This window comes from Budorcas taxicolor, chromosome 15, assembly GCF_023091745.1.
Source record: "Budorcas taxicolor isolate Tak-1 chromosome 15, Takin1.1, whole genome shotgun sequence".
In the NCBI taxonomy this organism is placed as follows: Eukaryota; Metazoa; Chordata; class Mammalia; order Artiodactyla; family Bovidae; genus Budorcas; species Budorcas taxicolor.
In genome coordinates this window covers 51,849,752-51,865,899 of record NC_068924.1, presented here as the reverse complement: position 1 = coordinate 51,865,899, position 16,148 = coordinate 51,849,752, and the positions used below count along the sequence as shown (strand labels likewise).

At 37.6% G+C, this 16,148-nt stretch overlaps 1 protein-coding gene across 1 annotated transcript in view; it reads left to right on the top strand.

Annotated features, from left to right (window-relative positions):
* Nucleotides 1-16,148, top strand: part of PGM2L1 (phosphoglucomutase 2 like 1) — a 54,622-nt gene that overhangs the window by 25,796 nt on the left and 12,678 nt on the right. The window contains exons 2-5 of the mRNA XM_052652946.1: nt 4,574-4,741; nt 6,872-6,978; nt 7,705-7,789; nt 10,637-10,720. Of these exons, the coding sequence (XP_052508906.1) occupies nt 4,574-4,741; nt 6,872-6,978; nt 7,705-7,789; nt 10,637-10,720 (444 nt within the window). The remainder of the gene's footprint in view (nt 1-4,573; nt 4,742-6,871; nt 6,979-7,704; nt 7,790-10,636; nt 10,721-16,148) is intronic.

Here is a 16,148-nt window from a genome sequence, read left to right as displayed (position 1 = left end):
AACTCAGCAGTGGCCACAGGACTGGAAAAGGTCAGTTTTCATTCCAATCCCAAAGAAAGACAATGCCAAAGTATACTCAAACTACCGCACAATTGCACTCATCTCACACGCTAGTAAAGTAATGCTCAAAATTCTCCAAGCCAGGCTTCAGCAATATGTGAACTGTGAACTTCCAGATATTCAAGCTGGATTTAAAAAAGGCAGAGGAACCAGAGATCAAATTGCCAACATCTGCTGGATCATTGAAAAAGCAAGAGAGTTCCAGAAAAACGTCTGTTTTATTGACTATGCCAAAGCCTTTGACTGTGTGTGTCACAACAAACTGTGGAAAATTCTTACAGAGATGGCAATACCAGACCACCTAACCTGCCTCTTGAGAAATCTGTATGCAGGTCAGGAAGCAACAGTTAGAACTGGACATGGAACAACAGACTGGTTCCACATCAGAAAAGGAGTGCATCAAGGCTGTATATTGTCACCCTGCTTATTTAACTTATATGCAGAGTACATCATGAGAAACGCTGGGCTGGATAAAGCACAACCTGGAATCAAGATTGCCGGGAGAAATATCAATAACCTCAGATATGCAGATGACACCACCCTAATGGCAGAAAGTGAAGAACTAAAGAGCCTCTTGATGAAAGTGAAAGAGGAGAGTGAAAAAGGTGCCTTAAAGCTCAACATTCAGAAAACTAAGATTATGGCATCCGGTCCCATCACTTCATGGCAAATAGATGGGGAAACAATGGAAACAGTGATAGACTTTATTTTGGGGGGCTCCAAAATCACTGCAGATGGTGACTGCAGCCATGAAATAAAGACACTTGCTCCTTGGAAGAAAAGCTATGACCAACCTAGACACCATATTAAAAAGCAGAGACATTACTGACAAAGGTCTGTCTAGTCAAAGCTATGGTTTTTCCAGTAGCCATGTGTGGATGTGAGAGTTGGATTATAAAGAAAGCTGAGCACCAAAGAATTGATGCTTTTGAACTGTGGTGTTGGAGAAGACTCTTGAGAGTCCCTTGGACTGCAAGGAGATCCAACCAGTCCATCCTAGAGGAAATCAGTCTTGAATATTCATTGGAAGGACTGATGCTGAAGCTGAAACTCCAATACTTTGGCCACCTGATATGAAGAACCAACTCAGAAAAGACCCTGATGCTGGGAAAGATTGAAGGTGGGAGGAGAAGGGGATGACAGAGGATGAGATAGTTGGATGACATCACTGACTCAATGGATATGAATTTGAGTAGGCTCCAGGAGTTGGTGATGGACAGGGAGGCCTGGCATCCTGAAGTCCATGGGGTCGCAAAGAGTCAGATACAACTGAGCAACTCAAACTGAACTGAACAGGCTTTAGAGCCGGATCAACCTGGATTCAGTTCCTGTCTAGACTGGCAAAATTAGCTCAGTGTTACGAGGCTCCCTCTCTAAATCTTAATCTCTTCATCAATATGATGGTAGTAATACTACTGGCAGTAAGATACTGCAATGGATATTCTTGTATGAATGAATCTTGTTCATTTGAACATATTACTGTGGACAGAGAAATCTATGGGTCAAAGGCATATGCAGTTTGATATTGATAATTGCTGCAAAATGTTTCTGAAAAGCCTATCCTAATTTAAGTGTAACTAACTGTGTGATACTGCCTTGTACCGTGTATAGTACTGGAGTTTTTCAGTCTTTTCAGTTTTGTTTTTCTTTTTTTTTCCTTTTCTTTTTTTTTTAATTTTAAATTTTTATTTTTACTTTATTTTACTTTACAACCAGTGGCTCAGAGGTTAAAGCGTCTGCCTCCAATGCGGGAGACCCGGGTTTGATCCCTGGGTTGGGAAGATCCCCTGGAGAAGGAAATGGCAATCCACTCCAGTATTCTTGCCTGGAGAATCCCATGGACGGAGAAGCCTAGTAGGTTACAGTCCACGGGGTCGCAAAGAGTCGGACACGACTGAGCGACTTCACCTTCGTTCCTTACTTTACAATACTGTATTGGTTTTGCCATACATTGACATGAATCCACCACGAGTGTACATGAGTTCCCAAACATGAACGCCCTTCCCACCTCCCACCCCATATCATCTCTCTGGATCATCCCCGTGCACCAGCCCCAAGCATCCTGTATCCTGCATCAAACATAGACTGGCGATTCGTTTCTTACATGATAGTATACATGTTTCAGTGCCATTCTCCAAATCATCCCACCCTCTCCCTCTCCCTCAGAGTCCAAAAGTCCGCTCTACTCATCTGTGTCTCTTTTGCTGTCTCGCATACAGGGTCATCATTACCATCTTTCTAAATTCCATATATATGTGTTAGTATACTGTATTGGTGTTTTTCTTTCTGGCTTACTTCACTCTGTATAATCGGCTCCAGTTTCATCCATCTCATTAGAACTGATTCAAATGTGTTCTTTTTAATGGCTGAGTAATACTCCATTGTGTATATGTACCACAGCTTTCTTATCCATTCATCTGCTGATGGACATCTGGGTTGTTTCCATGTCCTGGCTATTAAAAACAGTGCTGCGATGAACATTGGGGTACATGTGTCTCTTTCAATTCTGGTTTCCTTGGTGTGTATGCCCAGCAGTGGGATTGCTGGGTCATAATTTTGAAATGTTGCTGCTGCTGCTGCTGCTGCTAAGTCGCTTCAGTCGTGTCCGACTCTGCGACCCCATAGATGGCAGCCCACCAGGCTCCCCTGTCCCTGGGATTCTCCAGGCAAGAACACTGGAGTGGGTTGCCATTTCCTTCTCCAATGCATGAAAGTGAAAAGTGAAAGTGAAATCGCTCAGTTGTGTCTGACTCTTAGCGACCCCATGGACTGCAGCCCACCAGGCTCCTCCGTCCATGGGATTTTCCAGGCAAAAGTACTGGAGTGGGGTGCCACTGCCTTCTCCAATGTTAATCCTCTTCAAATCTCTTTGACTTCTGTATCAAATTTGGTGGTATAATACAGGCATTGGAATAATATATAGTAGCCCAGATAATTTTATTGTTTTATTTTATTGTTTTGATTTTTCTCTTAATAGCTATTCATATTGTAAAAGTAACTCTGTATTTGTTAGTTTGTGTCATTTATGAAATAGAGACTCCTTAAGTCAAGGCACGCTCACACTCTCTCTCTCTCTCTATATATATACATACATTTTTATCATCCATCTAGTTTAATCAGATTGTAATTTCAGTTAATCAAAATTTCCATGTCTTCTCATTAGTTTTTGGCATGTATCCAAATAACTTTAATTTTCACTATTACTAGAATACTTTTTTGTTTAAATTATATATTAACATGATTTTATTTCTCTATAAGTGCAAATATACTCTAGTATCTTTCATATGTCTTGGCTTATCATTCTGAATATTCATTATCATTGTATAGATTGTAGATATAGACAATCTAAGAAGTTAGTAGGGACTCAATCCATATTATGTATGGTAATGGAAGAGAGAAGTTATGTTTTACCTTATTTTCTTACTTTTGACTCTTTGTCCTAAAAATAAACTACTGGAAATTCCATTTAAATTTTATTCTTATTTATAATTGCATTTCCATTTAAAACTTGCTACTCGCTTGTGAAGCACTATTTTCACTTATAGGCATCCTGAGCTTTATGAAAATAACTTGAAGTATGTGCTAATGAAATAGGAATCCTAAAATGAAGATGTTGGCAAGTCTTGCTTCACAAGCCAAGTTTGAACTGAATTTTCATTCTCAATCTTAATCAAGTCCATATTTAAACTTAAGACCTTTGTATAGTCAGTTTTTTTTTCCTGCTATAGATAAATTGAACAGTTTTCTGTGATTTTAAAGAGCAGTAAGGCTTATCTGCGACTTCCCGGTTGGTGCAGTGATAAAGAATCCACCAGGAAATGCAAAAGACACGGGTTCAGTCTCTGGGTGGGGAAGAGCCCCTGGAGGAATAAATGGCAACTCACTTCAGTATTCTTGCCTGGAAAACCCCATGGACAGAGGAGCCTGGCAGAGCATAGTCTGGGGTGTCAAAGAGTCGGACATGACTGAAAACACACACACGCACACACGCACACACGCACTCACACACACAAGGCTTATCTGATCATTTTGAATTATAGACGTTTAGGAAGTATTTAATAGGCATGTTGTAATTACATTTATTTAATAGCTCCCACATTTCTTTTAAAACTTAACATAGTTGGTAATAATTGATGTCATTTTTGACTAAGTTTTATTTTGGGTCCATAGCTCTTAAGGTTGTCAGTTTGTTAAAATTTTCTTAAATATAGTATTTTTAAAAATATGATTAGAGATATATAAAGCACCCTCATTAGGGTCTGGGCACTTTGGGGACTCAGTAAATAGCAGGTGTGTTTTATTACTGTTGCTGTTGTTCAGTTGCTCAGTCATGTCCAGCTCTTTGCGACCCCATGGGCTGCAGCATGCCAGGCTTCTGTCTATACTAATATATTTATAGTAAATGCAGAACCTTGTAATATATGAATAAAACTTATTGGCTCCTCAGAAGGGCTTCCTATTAGGACTCTACTTGTGATTCTGATTAAGTTTTAATGCATCTTTTTTTTAATAGAATCCAAAAACAAGAGAGCAAATTGAAAATCTGTTAAGGAATGGGATGAACAAGGAGCTGCGAGATAGGCTTTGTTGCCGAATGACTTTTGGAACTGCAGGACTTCGTTCTGCTATGGGGGCAGGATTTTGCTATATTAATGATCTTACAGTAATACAATCAACACAGGTAAGTATTATTATTATATGTGTACTTTTATCACTGTTTTTTGCTTTATAAATTAGGTTTTAAAAAAAATGGTAAAAAAGCTTTATATCCAGCAAGATACTTTCTTACAAATGAAAAATGTAACATAAATTCTGACCTTTGGTCTTACACAAGACGCATCTTAGAGGTCACGTATGTATCTTTAGGGTCACAGACTGACGTTCTGGTTATTTTGGTTGCCATCATCAACTTCTTGACAGTATTACTTTGCATTTCAAACCAGGAAATGGTTATTGACATTTTCATTTAATACAAAGAAGCAAACTTAGATAGAAGGTGATCTATTTTGGCATGTGGCCACTGATAAAGGTTAACCAGAGTATTTGGAAATTTTAGTTGAAAATATTTCCCTTTAACATGGCTTTCCATATAATTTGAGAGTTAAGGCAGTGTTGATATGATTCCATTTGTTTTATTTCTCCCCATTTTTATGCAGTTTATTCTAGAAACAATTCTCTTTCCAGTGAATCATCTTTAACTGTTTCAGGGAGCTCCACTTTGGAGGCCAAAATACATTTAGCATATACTAAAAATAGTCCTAAACTACAGAATTGCTCAATAGATATGATTCTAATCAATACTGGCAAACAATAGATCTTATTCTGAGGAAATTCTTTAAACTCAATGGCTAATGCAGGGGTTTGGGAACAAATAATGACAAGATGACTGAAGAGTAGGATGCTTGCTAGCTCCTGTCCCCATCCCCTTTCTTTTCCTCGTTCAGAAAAGCTTCAGTTAGATCTTTCTGATATGTTGGGATTCCTCATAAGATTTCATTTTGACTAAAGATTCCTTGACTTTACAAAAAGGAGTGGAGGAGGTGTTTGAAAATCAGTTTCTACAGAAGTGCAAATTTTTACAGGAGCTGAGATTCCAATATGTGAAGTAGAAAAGCCAGATTGAATCTGATTCTTAAACTTTAGCTTTTTTTCAGAACCTAGGTATAGTGGGATAAGATAAGATGGATTTTTACACCAAAGTATGAGATTCTGTGAGATTTTAGGATAGCATCATCATTAGAAATAAATAAGTTGGTCAATTTGGGCTATAATACATGCGTGAGTGCACGTGTATACACAGACACACTCACTCATAAGGAGTAGGTTGGGAAGAATAATTATACTTGAAAGAACTTTGAAGGAAGTTCCCAGTTCCCAGAAGTCACTGGGACCTTATTTGGTACTGGCACCATAGTTACGTGGCAGTGCCTGCCATATCGTAGGTCTTCATTAAATTAGTATAACATTGTGAATGAATGGCCTTGGGCAAGTCATTAAATGGAGCTTCAATCTTATTTTGTCTCCTTTCTTTTGGAAGAGATGTTGAAAAACAGAGACAAAAATAAAACTGGTACCTGCGTTTCTTTCTTTTTGGGGTTATTGTGAGGATTAAATGTGGCAACATTTTAAAAGTGTTAGTTTCATATAGTTGAAAGTGTTTATTAAAGTTAGCAAATCATTCATAAAATAGTTAAATGGCTTTGGCTTATTGTGGTATTTTCAATATTAAATACTTTATTCTACTTTTTGTCTCCTTTGGTGCAAATTTTCCTTGTTTATAAGATTTTCTTTGTGATTTTAAAACTAAGGAATGGGATCAGCCATCTTAAGAAATATTCTAATGAGGTTTATATTGCTGATGTAAAATATTTATGTCATAAATAGATCAACTCTTATGGTTAGCTTCAGTCTTATGATTTAGTAAGACCTAAAACGGTCAAACTTCCATTTTCTAGAGGCTTAATGCAAACAGCAGTTTCTTTTGGTTCTTCTAACAGTTTTTCTTCTTTAGCATACTGACTTTCATGTCCCATCATTTTTTACCTAATGTTTTATGCATTGTATTATCTTTAACAGTTTCTTGATATTTCTGTGTATCAAATGTGTCCAAAACTTCAGGAAACAGGTGTTTGTCATCTCACATTTGAGGACTGAAGATTGTTGCTCTCATGTTGGTGAACACGGGCAAAATGAGGAGGCCAGTTCCCTGGGAGCCAATTAGCTGCACACCACACATAAAAAGCATAGACTTTAAGTCACTGAAAATGCAGGCATTACTCAGGAATTAACCTTTTCTGTTTATCTGCTTCAGGGGATGTACAAATACCTTGAGAGATGTTTCTCAGACTTCAAGCAAAGAGGCTTTGTAGTTGGGTATGACACACGGGGTCAAGTAACTAGCAGCTGCAGCAGCCAGAGGTACAGTATTAATTGTTTCAGAGATTAGACTGGATTGGAATAAAATCTGAAAAAAATTTTATGCCCAGTAATAAGAGTTCTGAAACAGGAAACTGTCCAAAAAATGTGATCACATGCTGGTGTTTATTTAGAGCTGAAACATCAGCATTTCAAAGATAACCTTTGCTTTTTACAGAAAAGAGTAAATTTTTAAATATTTAAAGTTAGTATTTAGAATGACATCATAGATTATCTTATGATTTTATTATTTTGGCAAAGGCACTGGGTAGCAATATTATGTAAGTTGTATTCTCTCACTATAATCCCATTTTATTAGATTCGGCATATTTTCACACATAGATGATCATGATCTAGTGATACTTTTTTTAGGGGGTAAAAAGGTATATTGTGTTTGTCAAAGTCTCTGGTTTCACTTTCTTCCATGTTTTTTGCCTTTTGCAAAAGGAAAATTTTATTTCTTAGTAAAATAGCCACCAAAAGCTGAATCAGGAAAAAGGAGGAAATTAAAATGTCAATTCTCTTCCTTGTTAAAGTTCCTTTTAAAAAATCTTGTTTATTAACAATTTAAAGTTGAAGCATGAAGCTTAAATAACTAGTGATTATAAGAATTGGTTGGATTAGATTGCTGTATATTCAGAACAATTGTAATGCATTTATTTTGTGGGAGGTTGGTTTTTTTAAGTATGGTAAGCTAAGGACCAAGTGAAATCTCTGTCCCTTTTTCAGGCTTGCTAAGCTAACTGCTGCAGTCTTATTGGCCAAAGATGTTCCTGTGTATCTTTTTTCAAGATATGTTCCTACACCTTTCGTAGTAAGTGTGTTATATCATTGATCATACAGATCGCTGCTCTTGAAAAAGTATTTCTTAAATCAAATAGGGTTCAAATCTTTGTCATGCATAAAGTTCTATATTAAATGATACAAAGGACCTAAAGAAAACAAATATTGCTCTGACTTTATTTTCATTCAACACATATGTGTTGAACCACCTAAGAATTTGATCTATAACAAGTTGATAAGTCTAGAGTCATGGTGGGATATTTTAATATTCTTCTTTCAGAAACTGATTTATCAAGCAGGCAAAATTACTATAAAACACTCACTTGAGTGTTCTATTTCTTCTTTAAAAATTCGAGAGTGTGAACAGTGCTTGCTTCTTGTCATATAACTTAACAATGAGTGTGCGTCTTTTCTATGCCTTGGTGAATTATCAAATTCCCTACTAAGTCTGGGTCAACTTTCCACATTTTATCTTTTGCACATTCAATGTCATAAAATGTTTTCGAGAATTTCCTTTTTTGCCAGTATCACTTACTCTAGGACAACCTCATTGTTTTCATCACAAACACATCCTTAACTTATATCCATACATTCACCTTCACTAAGCTGATCTGATTGCCTATCTGGAGTCTCTTGAATGACAGCAGTGTCAATGTTCCCAGTTATTTTTCTATAACTTCATTTATGATTGATTCAAATGTCACTTCCACCATTATTACTTTTTGCTTCTTTGCTGCACTTTCATCTTTGTTGGCCATTTCCTAATTTCAGTCATCCAGTTTTGCAAAACTGTCACATGAGTTATCTCTGGGAGGTAAAGCAGCAACACAGCTACATGTTTTGCTGTCTGTGCAATAGCTTACAGATGCACAGTGACCAATAGTGACGTGATCAGTTACTAATCATGATGGATCTCATATATACATAGTTGTTTCAGACTGAAGAGCTAGGAGCCAAGTTTTTACTTGATATAGTTACAGCATAGGCAGCTGAAATTTGAGCATGTTTTTAGGAGACTGGTATTATTTACTTAAACATGGTATCAGAAATTCATGTGTATTGGAACTTTGCAAAGCAAGGACTGTCTAGATTTTAAGAGCAGCAATGAAAACACTAAGTAGCAAAAAAAACTATGAGATTTAACTGAAGCTCTACTTAAAGGGAAATTTATAGTCTTGATGAATCTATTAGGAAAAGTTTTAAGTAATGAACTAAGACTTTAGTATGTTAGGATAAAAACAGAATAAATCCAAATAAAATTTAAAAAATACTAATGATAAAGGAAAAATCAGCTAAATAGAGAATAAAGAAAAGGAGGGTATCAACAAAAGCAGGAGTTGGCTTTCTGAAGAGACAAATAGTAAAACAGGCCTTTTGGCAAGGGTACTGAAGAAAAAAGGAAAAAAGACAATCCCTGGTGGCTCAGATGGTAAAGAATCCTCCTGCAATGCAGGAGACCTGGGTTTGATCCCTGGGTTGGGAAGATCCCCTGGAGGAAGGCATGGCAACCCACTCGAGTATTCTTGCCTGGAGAATCCCCATGGACAGAGGAGCCTGGTGGGCTACAGTCCATGGGGTCGCAAAGAGTTGGACATGACTGAGTGACTAAGAACAGATTAAGAAAACCACAATATTCTGAACGTGATGCAAATAAATGTGAAACTTAGGAGAACTGGCCAATTTTCTTGAATAATTAATATATCAAAACTGATAAGAAATAGAAAGCCTGGACAGACCTGTAGTCATTAAAGAAATTGAACTGATTTTTATTACTCTTCTCAAAATAAAAATGTCAGGTCTACGTGATTTTGTTGGCAAGTTTTACCAATTGTTAGATGATTAGATAATGTCTCCATAATCTGTTACTAGTGATTTATTGGCCGTATACAGAGTGGATCAAAGAATTGAAGGAATTTTTAAACAATTAGCTCTAATGAATGACAGTAACCAAGGAGGGCCCAGAAACGCTGAATTTTTTTGTAGGAGTCTGCCTCTGGGTTACCATTTCCATCTGTAACTGTGTGTTGGCCTTCCTATCCTATTGCAAGTGGTTCTGCTCTAGCTGCTAGGGAAGTTGTTTTTGGCACTCTTTATCACCATGTCTTTGAGTCAGAGGAAATCTACTTGCAGCAAAAACATCTTGGAGAAGAATTGGGTCTTATGAGCCAGTCTCTGAGTTAAATCATCAAAGGAATAGGTTACTGTAGTCAGATCAGTGTCATATGCCCATTCCCCCATGGCCAGGAGGAAAGAAGTTGGATGTGATGGTAGAATGGAGGAACATTTTAGGCAAATAAATAATAACTGTGATGAAAAAGGGAAATTCAACCTGGCAATTAACTTTGGGAGAAATGGTAAATTCATTTTTATATGCCATAGAGGCCACAGAGTGTATGTAAAGATCTTCAAATCAAAAGGCAAGAGACCTATGTTCCATGCTTATATAATTCTTGCTTATGATTACATAATATTGAATAAACAATATATAGTGTGTAAAATATGATAGATTAGATTATTTCTAAATTTACTTCCAGGTATAATATTTTATGAGTAAATTCCCCTCTCATATCTCCAGAGTCTGGTGGAATATCTGGTATATAGTAGGTGTTTGTTAAATATTTGTTAAAGGAACAAAATAATTATAAGACTAAGTTAAATGAGACTGGGGGGGGGAAAGCATTCAGTCTAACAGTTAGGTGGTTACTGATGACCTAATAGTTGGCTTTAGTTATATCCCACCTAGTGAACCTGGAGTTGATTATTAAGTTTTTAGGCTATTTACATCTTAATGTCTTTTCCAGTTATTTAATCAAAGTTATTCTTGTGTCAAATGTATGAGTAGCTAGGAAACAGAATTACAGTATTATTGCTTTTTTAGCCATATGCAGTCCAGGAACTCAATGCAGTTGCAGGTGTGATGATTACGGCATCTCACAACCGCAAAGAAGACAATGGATACAAGGTAAACCTTGGATTCTTCATCTTTGGTTATTTCATAGTTCTTATTTTATTTGAATAATACGTGCTGAGTATATTTTCTACAATGGGAAGCAGGGTTAGACATTGGAAGCAGGAAGATGAAAACACTGAGGCTGCCTCTCAGAGAATGGCTTCCCAGGTGGGTAAAGAGTCTGCCTGCAATGCAGGAGACACAGGAGATGTGGATTCGATTCCTGGGTTGGGAAGATCCCGTGGAGAAGGGCAGGGCAACCCACTCCAGTGTTCTTGCCTGGAGAATCCCATGGACAGAGAAACCTGGCAGGCTACAGTCCATAGGGTCGCGTCGGACACAATTGAAGCTACTGAGTACCACCACCACTCAAAGAATGTGTATCCTTACTGGCCCTTATTACATCTCAATATGTATTATTGTACTTTATATACTTATATACTATTACAAAAGTCTCTTCAGTGGTCTTTTTACTTCTGATATCTTACTGCCCTTGATTTCCCCAGCCCATCCCAAATTATCCTCTCTACCATTTCAGAGATAAAATCATTTTGTACCAAGAACTTAAAGAATGAGTGGTAGTTTGAAGGAAGAGAGCTGGAGGAATCCTCATTCTCCTCCTTTCCCTCCAGTCTTCTGCTGGGACTCCTTATTGGCCACAGGATCTGTTTGTATGTCAGGCTTCATGGCAGAAAGCGGGGTGGGGAAGGGTGAAGGGTGTTCAGAAGGGGCAAACAGAAGATACAGCAGTGTTGAACCAGCATTTGGGGCTCCTGGCTCATGAGTCTATAATTTAATATTTCTTTTTCTTCTTGTGTAGGGGGGGACTCCAGGCACACTGAGTTCTGGTTTACTGGGGAAAAGAATATTTTATACTAATCTAAGATTTTGACCCTTGCCAGCTAAGTGGGGAGTATTACCATTTACAGAAGCTGTAAAGAAGCCTAATTCATTAGTTTGGGACATAATTAAGTTTGAGAGATTTGTGGGTCAGTCAAGCAGCAGCAACCTTTATGCAGTTGAATATGCAGATCTGTTGTTCGGGGAGAAATTTGGGATCACTGTACATATTATGTTAGAGCATTTAAGAATATTTGGAAGTTCTTTATTTGGATTGGCAGCCCAGAGACAGTGTAGGTTAGAAAAAGAGGACAAGAATGGATCCCTAGGGAATATCAACTTCAAAAGAAGGGAGAAAGAAGAGGATCTGGAGATGGGACAAAGACAGGAAGAAACTGATGTTACAAAAACCAAAGGGGTAAGAGAGTTGCAAGGAGGGAGAGGTCAACCGTCAGAGAGTAAAGAACCCAGATCTGTTCTCTGATCATCAGACTCCTACATCCAGCTGCCAACCTGATATCCATTGGGATGCCTAACATGTCTCAAAATTAGTATCTCTAGAACAGAGGCCTTGATTCTTCCACAACCTGCCATATATACACTCAAGTGTGTTCCTCCCCAAGTCTTAACCCATCTCTATAAATTCAAACTACCACCCACCCAAGCAAAAACCAAAATTCATTCTTGATTACTCCCTTTTCTTCACGCCAGACATTTAATTTACTAACAGGTTCTACAAATTCTGCATCCAAAATCTGTGTAGAATGTGTTTACTTCTGCCCGTGTCTTCTCCCTCCACGATTCTAAACCATTGTCTTTGCCTGAACAACATTGTCCTAGCTGGTTTCTTCCCTGCTTCCATTCCTCTTCCCTGCAGTCCATTTTCCACTAAGCAGCCAGAGGATCTTTTAAAATATAAACAGGTCATGTTAGCTTTCCTGCTAAATCCAATCTCCTTACCTTGGGGCTTATAGGATTCTCTCTCTTGCCTGCCTCTTCCACCTCATTCCATTCAGTCCTCTTCTGTGCTCACTGTGTCTTGGTCACACTGCAGCTTCTTTCCATTCTCCCAGTTCCTCCAGAGCCTCCAAAAGGCTCTGAGCCTTTCATTTGTTCCTCTGCTTGGATTGCTCTTCCCCAAATCTTGCAGACTTGCTTATTTTCATCCTTAAGTTTCCTGCCCAGATGTTGCTTCCTTGAAGAGACCTTCCTTGGCCACCTTATCTGAAGTGGCTTCCCTCAATGATCTTCTCTTCATTTTATTTATTTTCTTCATAGAACGTATCACTGTCTATAATTACCTGCTTTTTTTATAATGAATTATCTTGTTTGTTTATTGACTTGTTTGTTCAATCCTCCTCCCTCCCCAATTCCCCAATATAAGCTGATGGGTGGTGGGACTTTGTTTTGATATTTATTGTTATTGAACATACTTGTCATAGAGTAGACCCTCAAAGATTTTTTTTATATTATATATATTTTATATATTTTTTCTTATACTTTAAGAAGTATAAGCACAAGGTAAAAGGTATAAAAGTTAAACATTATAAAAAGCTAAAACAATAAAGAGTATTTCTCCCACCCCTTGCCCCGAGCATCTCTTTTCAGAAGCAAATACTGTTTCTGGTTTTAGTTTCCTTCCAGAGGTAATCTATGCCTGTGTAATCATATGTGTAGTATTGGTCAGTCCCTCTTTTTCCCCTCATAAATGTCAGGGTATTATATATAGTGTTCTGCACCTTGTTTTTTTCACACAACAGTGTGAAACAGTCTCAGAGATCATCCTCTACATCAGTCGATCTATAAATAGGTTTGCCTCATTCATCTTTAAAAACCTATATGGATGAATCCTAATTTATTTAACCAATCCTTGTTGATAAACATTTTATTTTGTTTCTAATCTGCTACTGCTTTCAAATGTGCTACAGTGAATGTTTTTCTATACACATCTTTGTTCGTATACACAAGTAGATTTATAGAGTCATTATAGAATAGTGGTTTTATCTTAACCACTTGGGACTTCCCTGGTGGCTCAGACGGTAAAGTGTCTGTCTGCAATGTGGGAGACCTAGGTTTAATCCCTGGGTCAGGAAGATCCCCTGGAGAAGGAAATGGCAATCCACTCCAGTACTATTGCCTGGAAAATCCCATGGACAGAGGAGGCTGGTAGGCTACAGTCCATGGGGTCTCAAAGAGTCAGACATGACTGAGCGACTTCACTTTCACTTTTCACTTTCAAGAGTGTTATGGACTGGGTTTGAAACTTACCTCCACCACGCAGAAGCTTTGTAATCTAAGATAATTACTTAATTTCTCTATGCTTTGGTTTCCCCAGCTGTAAACTGAGAGTAATAATAGAACCAGTATTTTAGGGCAAGAGTTATGATTAAGGGAGACAGTGCATGAAAAATGCTTGTATAGTATCTGGCTCTGATAAATACTCGATCAGAGTTACCTGTTGTTTTTATTCTTATTCTCGGTAGCTGCACTGTCCAATCTGATAGCCACCAGCCACCTATGATTACCCAACACTTAAAATATGACTAGTCTGAATTGAGATGTGTTGTAAATGTAAAATACACACCAGATTTCGAGGACTTAATACAAAAAAGGCATGTGAAATACGTGGCTTGCATTGTGGCTCACGTTATATTCCTATGGCCCTGCTGAGTTATAGAATAAGTTTCTAGATGTGAAACTTCAGAGTCAAAGGATCTATGAAATAAAGGTTGTCATTCTCTGTTCAAGGTGGTGGTTCCAGCTGCTACTCCCACCAGCAGTATAGGAGGGTCTTTACCCCACACCATCCATTATTGTTTGTCAGACCTTTTCATCTTTGCCAGTCAGATATGTGGAAATGTCATCTTGAATCTGTACTTGTCTTGTGAGTGAGGTTGAGCATCTTTTCATACATTTATAAGATATTTGTGTTCCCTTTCCTGAAAAGTCTATTAAAGGCTTTACTCATTTTTGTCTTCGGTAGTTGCTCTTGTCCTTGTAGATTTGTGAAAACTCCAAAGTAGCTCTTGGTCATCTGTCTTTCATATTATTGTTTACCTTTTGACTATTTTTCTGTGAGTGTTCTTATGGTATTTTTCTCCATCTGGAAAAATTATTTCAGCTTTATTGGTATCATATTTCACTTGTACATTACTTTAGAGAGCTTCAGTATTTTTGTAATTTTTGAGTCTCTTTATTCAAGAACAGAATGTATCTTTCTATTCTTCCAAGACTACTTTTAGACCCTTTAAGCGAAGTTGCTCAGTCGTGTCCGACTCTTTGCAACCTCATGGACTGTAGCCTACCACGCTCCTCCATCCATGGAATTTTCCAGGCAAGAGTACTGGAGTGGATTGCCATTTCCTTCTTTTAGACCCTTTAGTCACATTTTAAAGATTTTTCATCTTTCATATTTCTTTTTAAGTTTATTCCTGGGTATATTTTTTTGCACCGATTTCTCTGTTACTGTATCAGGGAGGGATGCTTTCTGCTACAGGTTCAGAAAACCCACAAAAGTGGTTAAAGTTGATAGGAGTTAATTTGTCTAACATAACAAAAAATCAGAAGTATGTGGCAACTGGTATGGTTCTACAGCTCAGTGTTGTTGGACCTAGCATCCCTGCAGTTTTGTTTTGGCCTTTTCTTCAAGTGCTTATTGTATAAGGGGTGCTGTACCTCTAGGCATCACATTCACATATAAGGTAAGAGGAAAGGCAGGGAGAAAGGCCAAGATTATTTTTCTCATGTTAAATAAATTTTCATGGAGAGCCTTCAGGGCTCATGAACAGGATCTTGTTGGCTGCTTGGAATGTGGGAGCATCCCTTCAACTGGATTTTTGGTTTTGTTTTTTAAATTTCTGTAGGAACCTCAGGAGTTTCACCAACTGGGAGCAATTTTTATGTTACTGTAGGCCTCAGATTTGAAATTTTTTAATCACCCAGAACTTAAGAAGAGAGACATGCTACCTTATCATCTTTCAGTAATAGTGGACAGAACTTTTTCTATTCTATATTTCCACTAAGAAGGACATCTCAGTTCCATTTTCCTGCTTTCCACCTGGGCATTACAGTCAAGAACCAGATAAATGGCAAGTTGGCCTTCTCAAAGGCCAGTTGGCCACAGCATCAATGCACAGCTTTATCATTCAAGTTTATCATTCTTTCATTTTTTCCCACTGCCTGGAGTTTTCTCTTTCATTTTTGTGAACTAAGCTGTGCATTTTAGACAATACTTTTTCTACTTTAGCTTTTTTAGTCATCTAGTCTACCATATTGCTTGGCACAAAGTTTAGTACATAGTATATATTCAAAAGTATTCTTCTTTCCTTCATTCAGGATGTGGTAGAAGGGATTGACGTCAAATACATGGGAGAAGTTGGTATAGATGAGTCCCTTCTAACTTTGAGATCCTGTGAATTATAGAAATACATTTTCTGCTTTTTTTGTTAACTGTTCCTAATGTCTTGTTGATTTGGCTACTTGACAGACTGACAACTTAATGAAATGTATTTTCATTAAATACTGAAAATAAATATACCAAAATGTGTATGGAATAATTAATATGTTTGTTGTCTTCCCTGGAATAGACTTTATTTGGTGT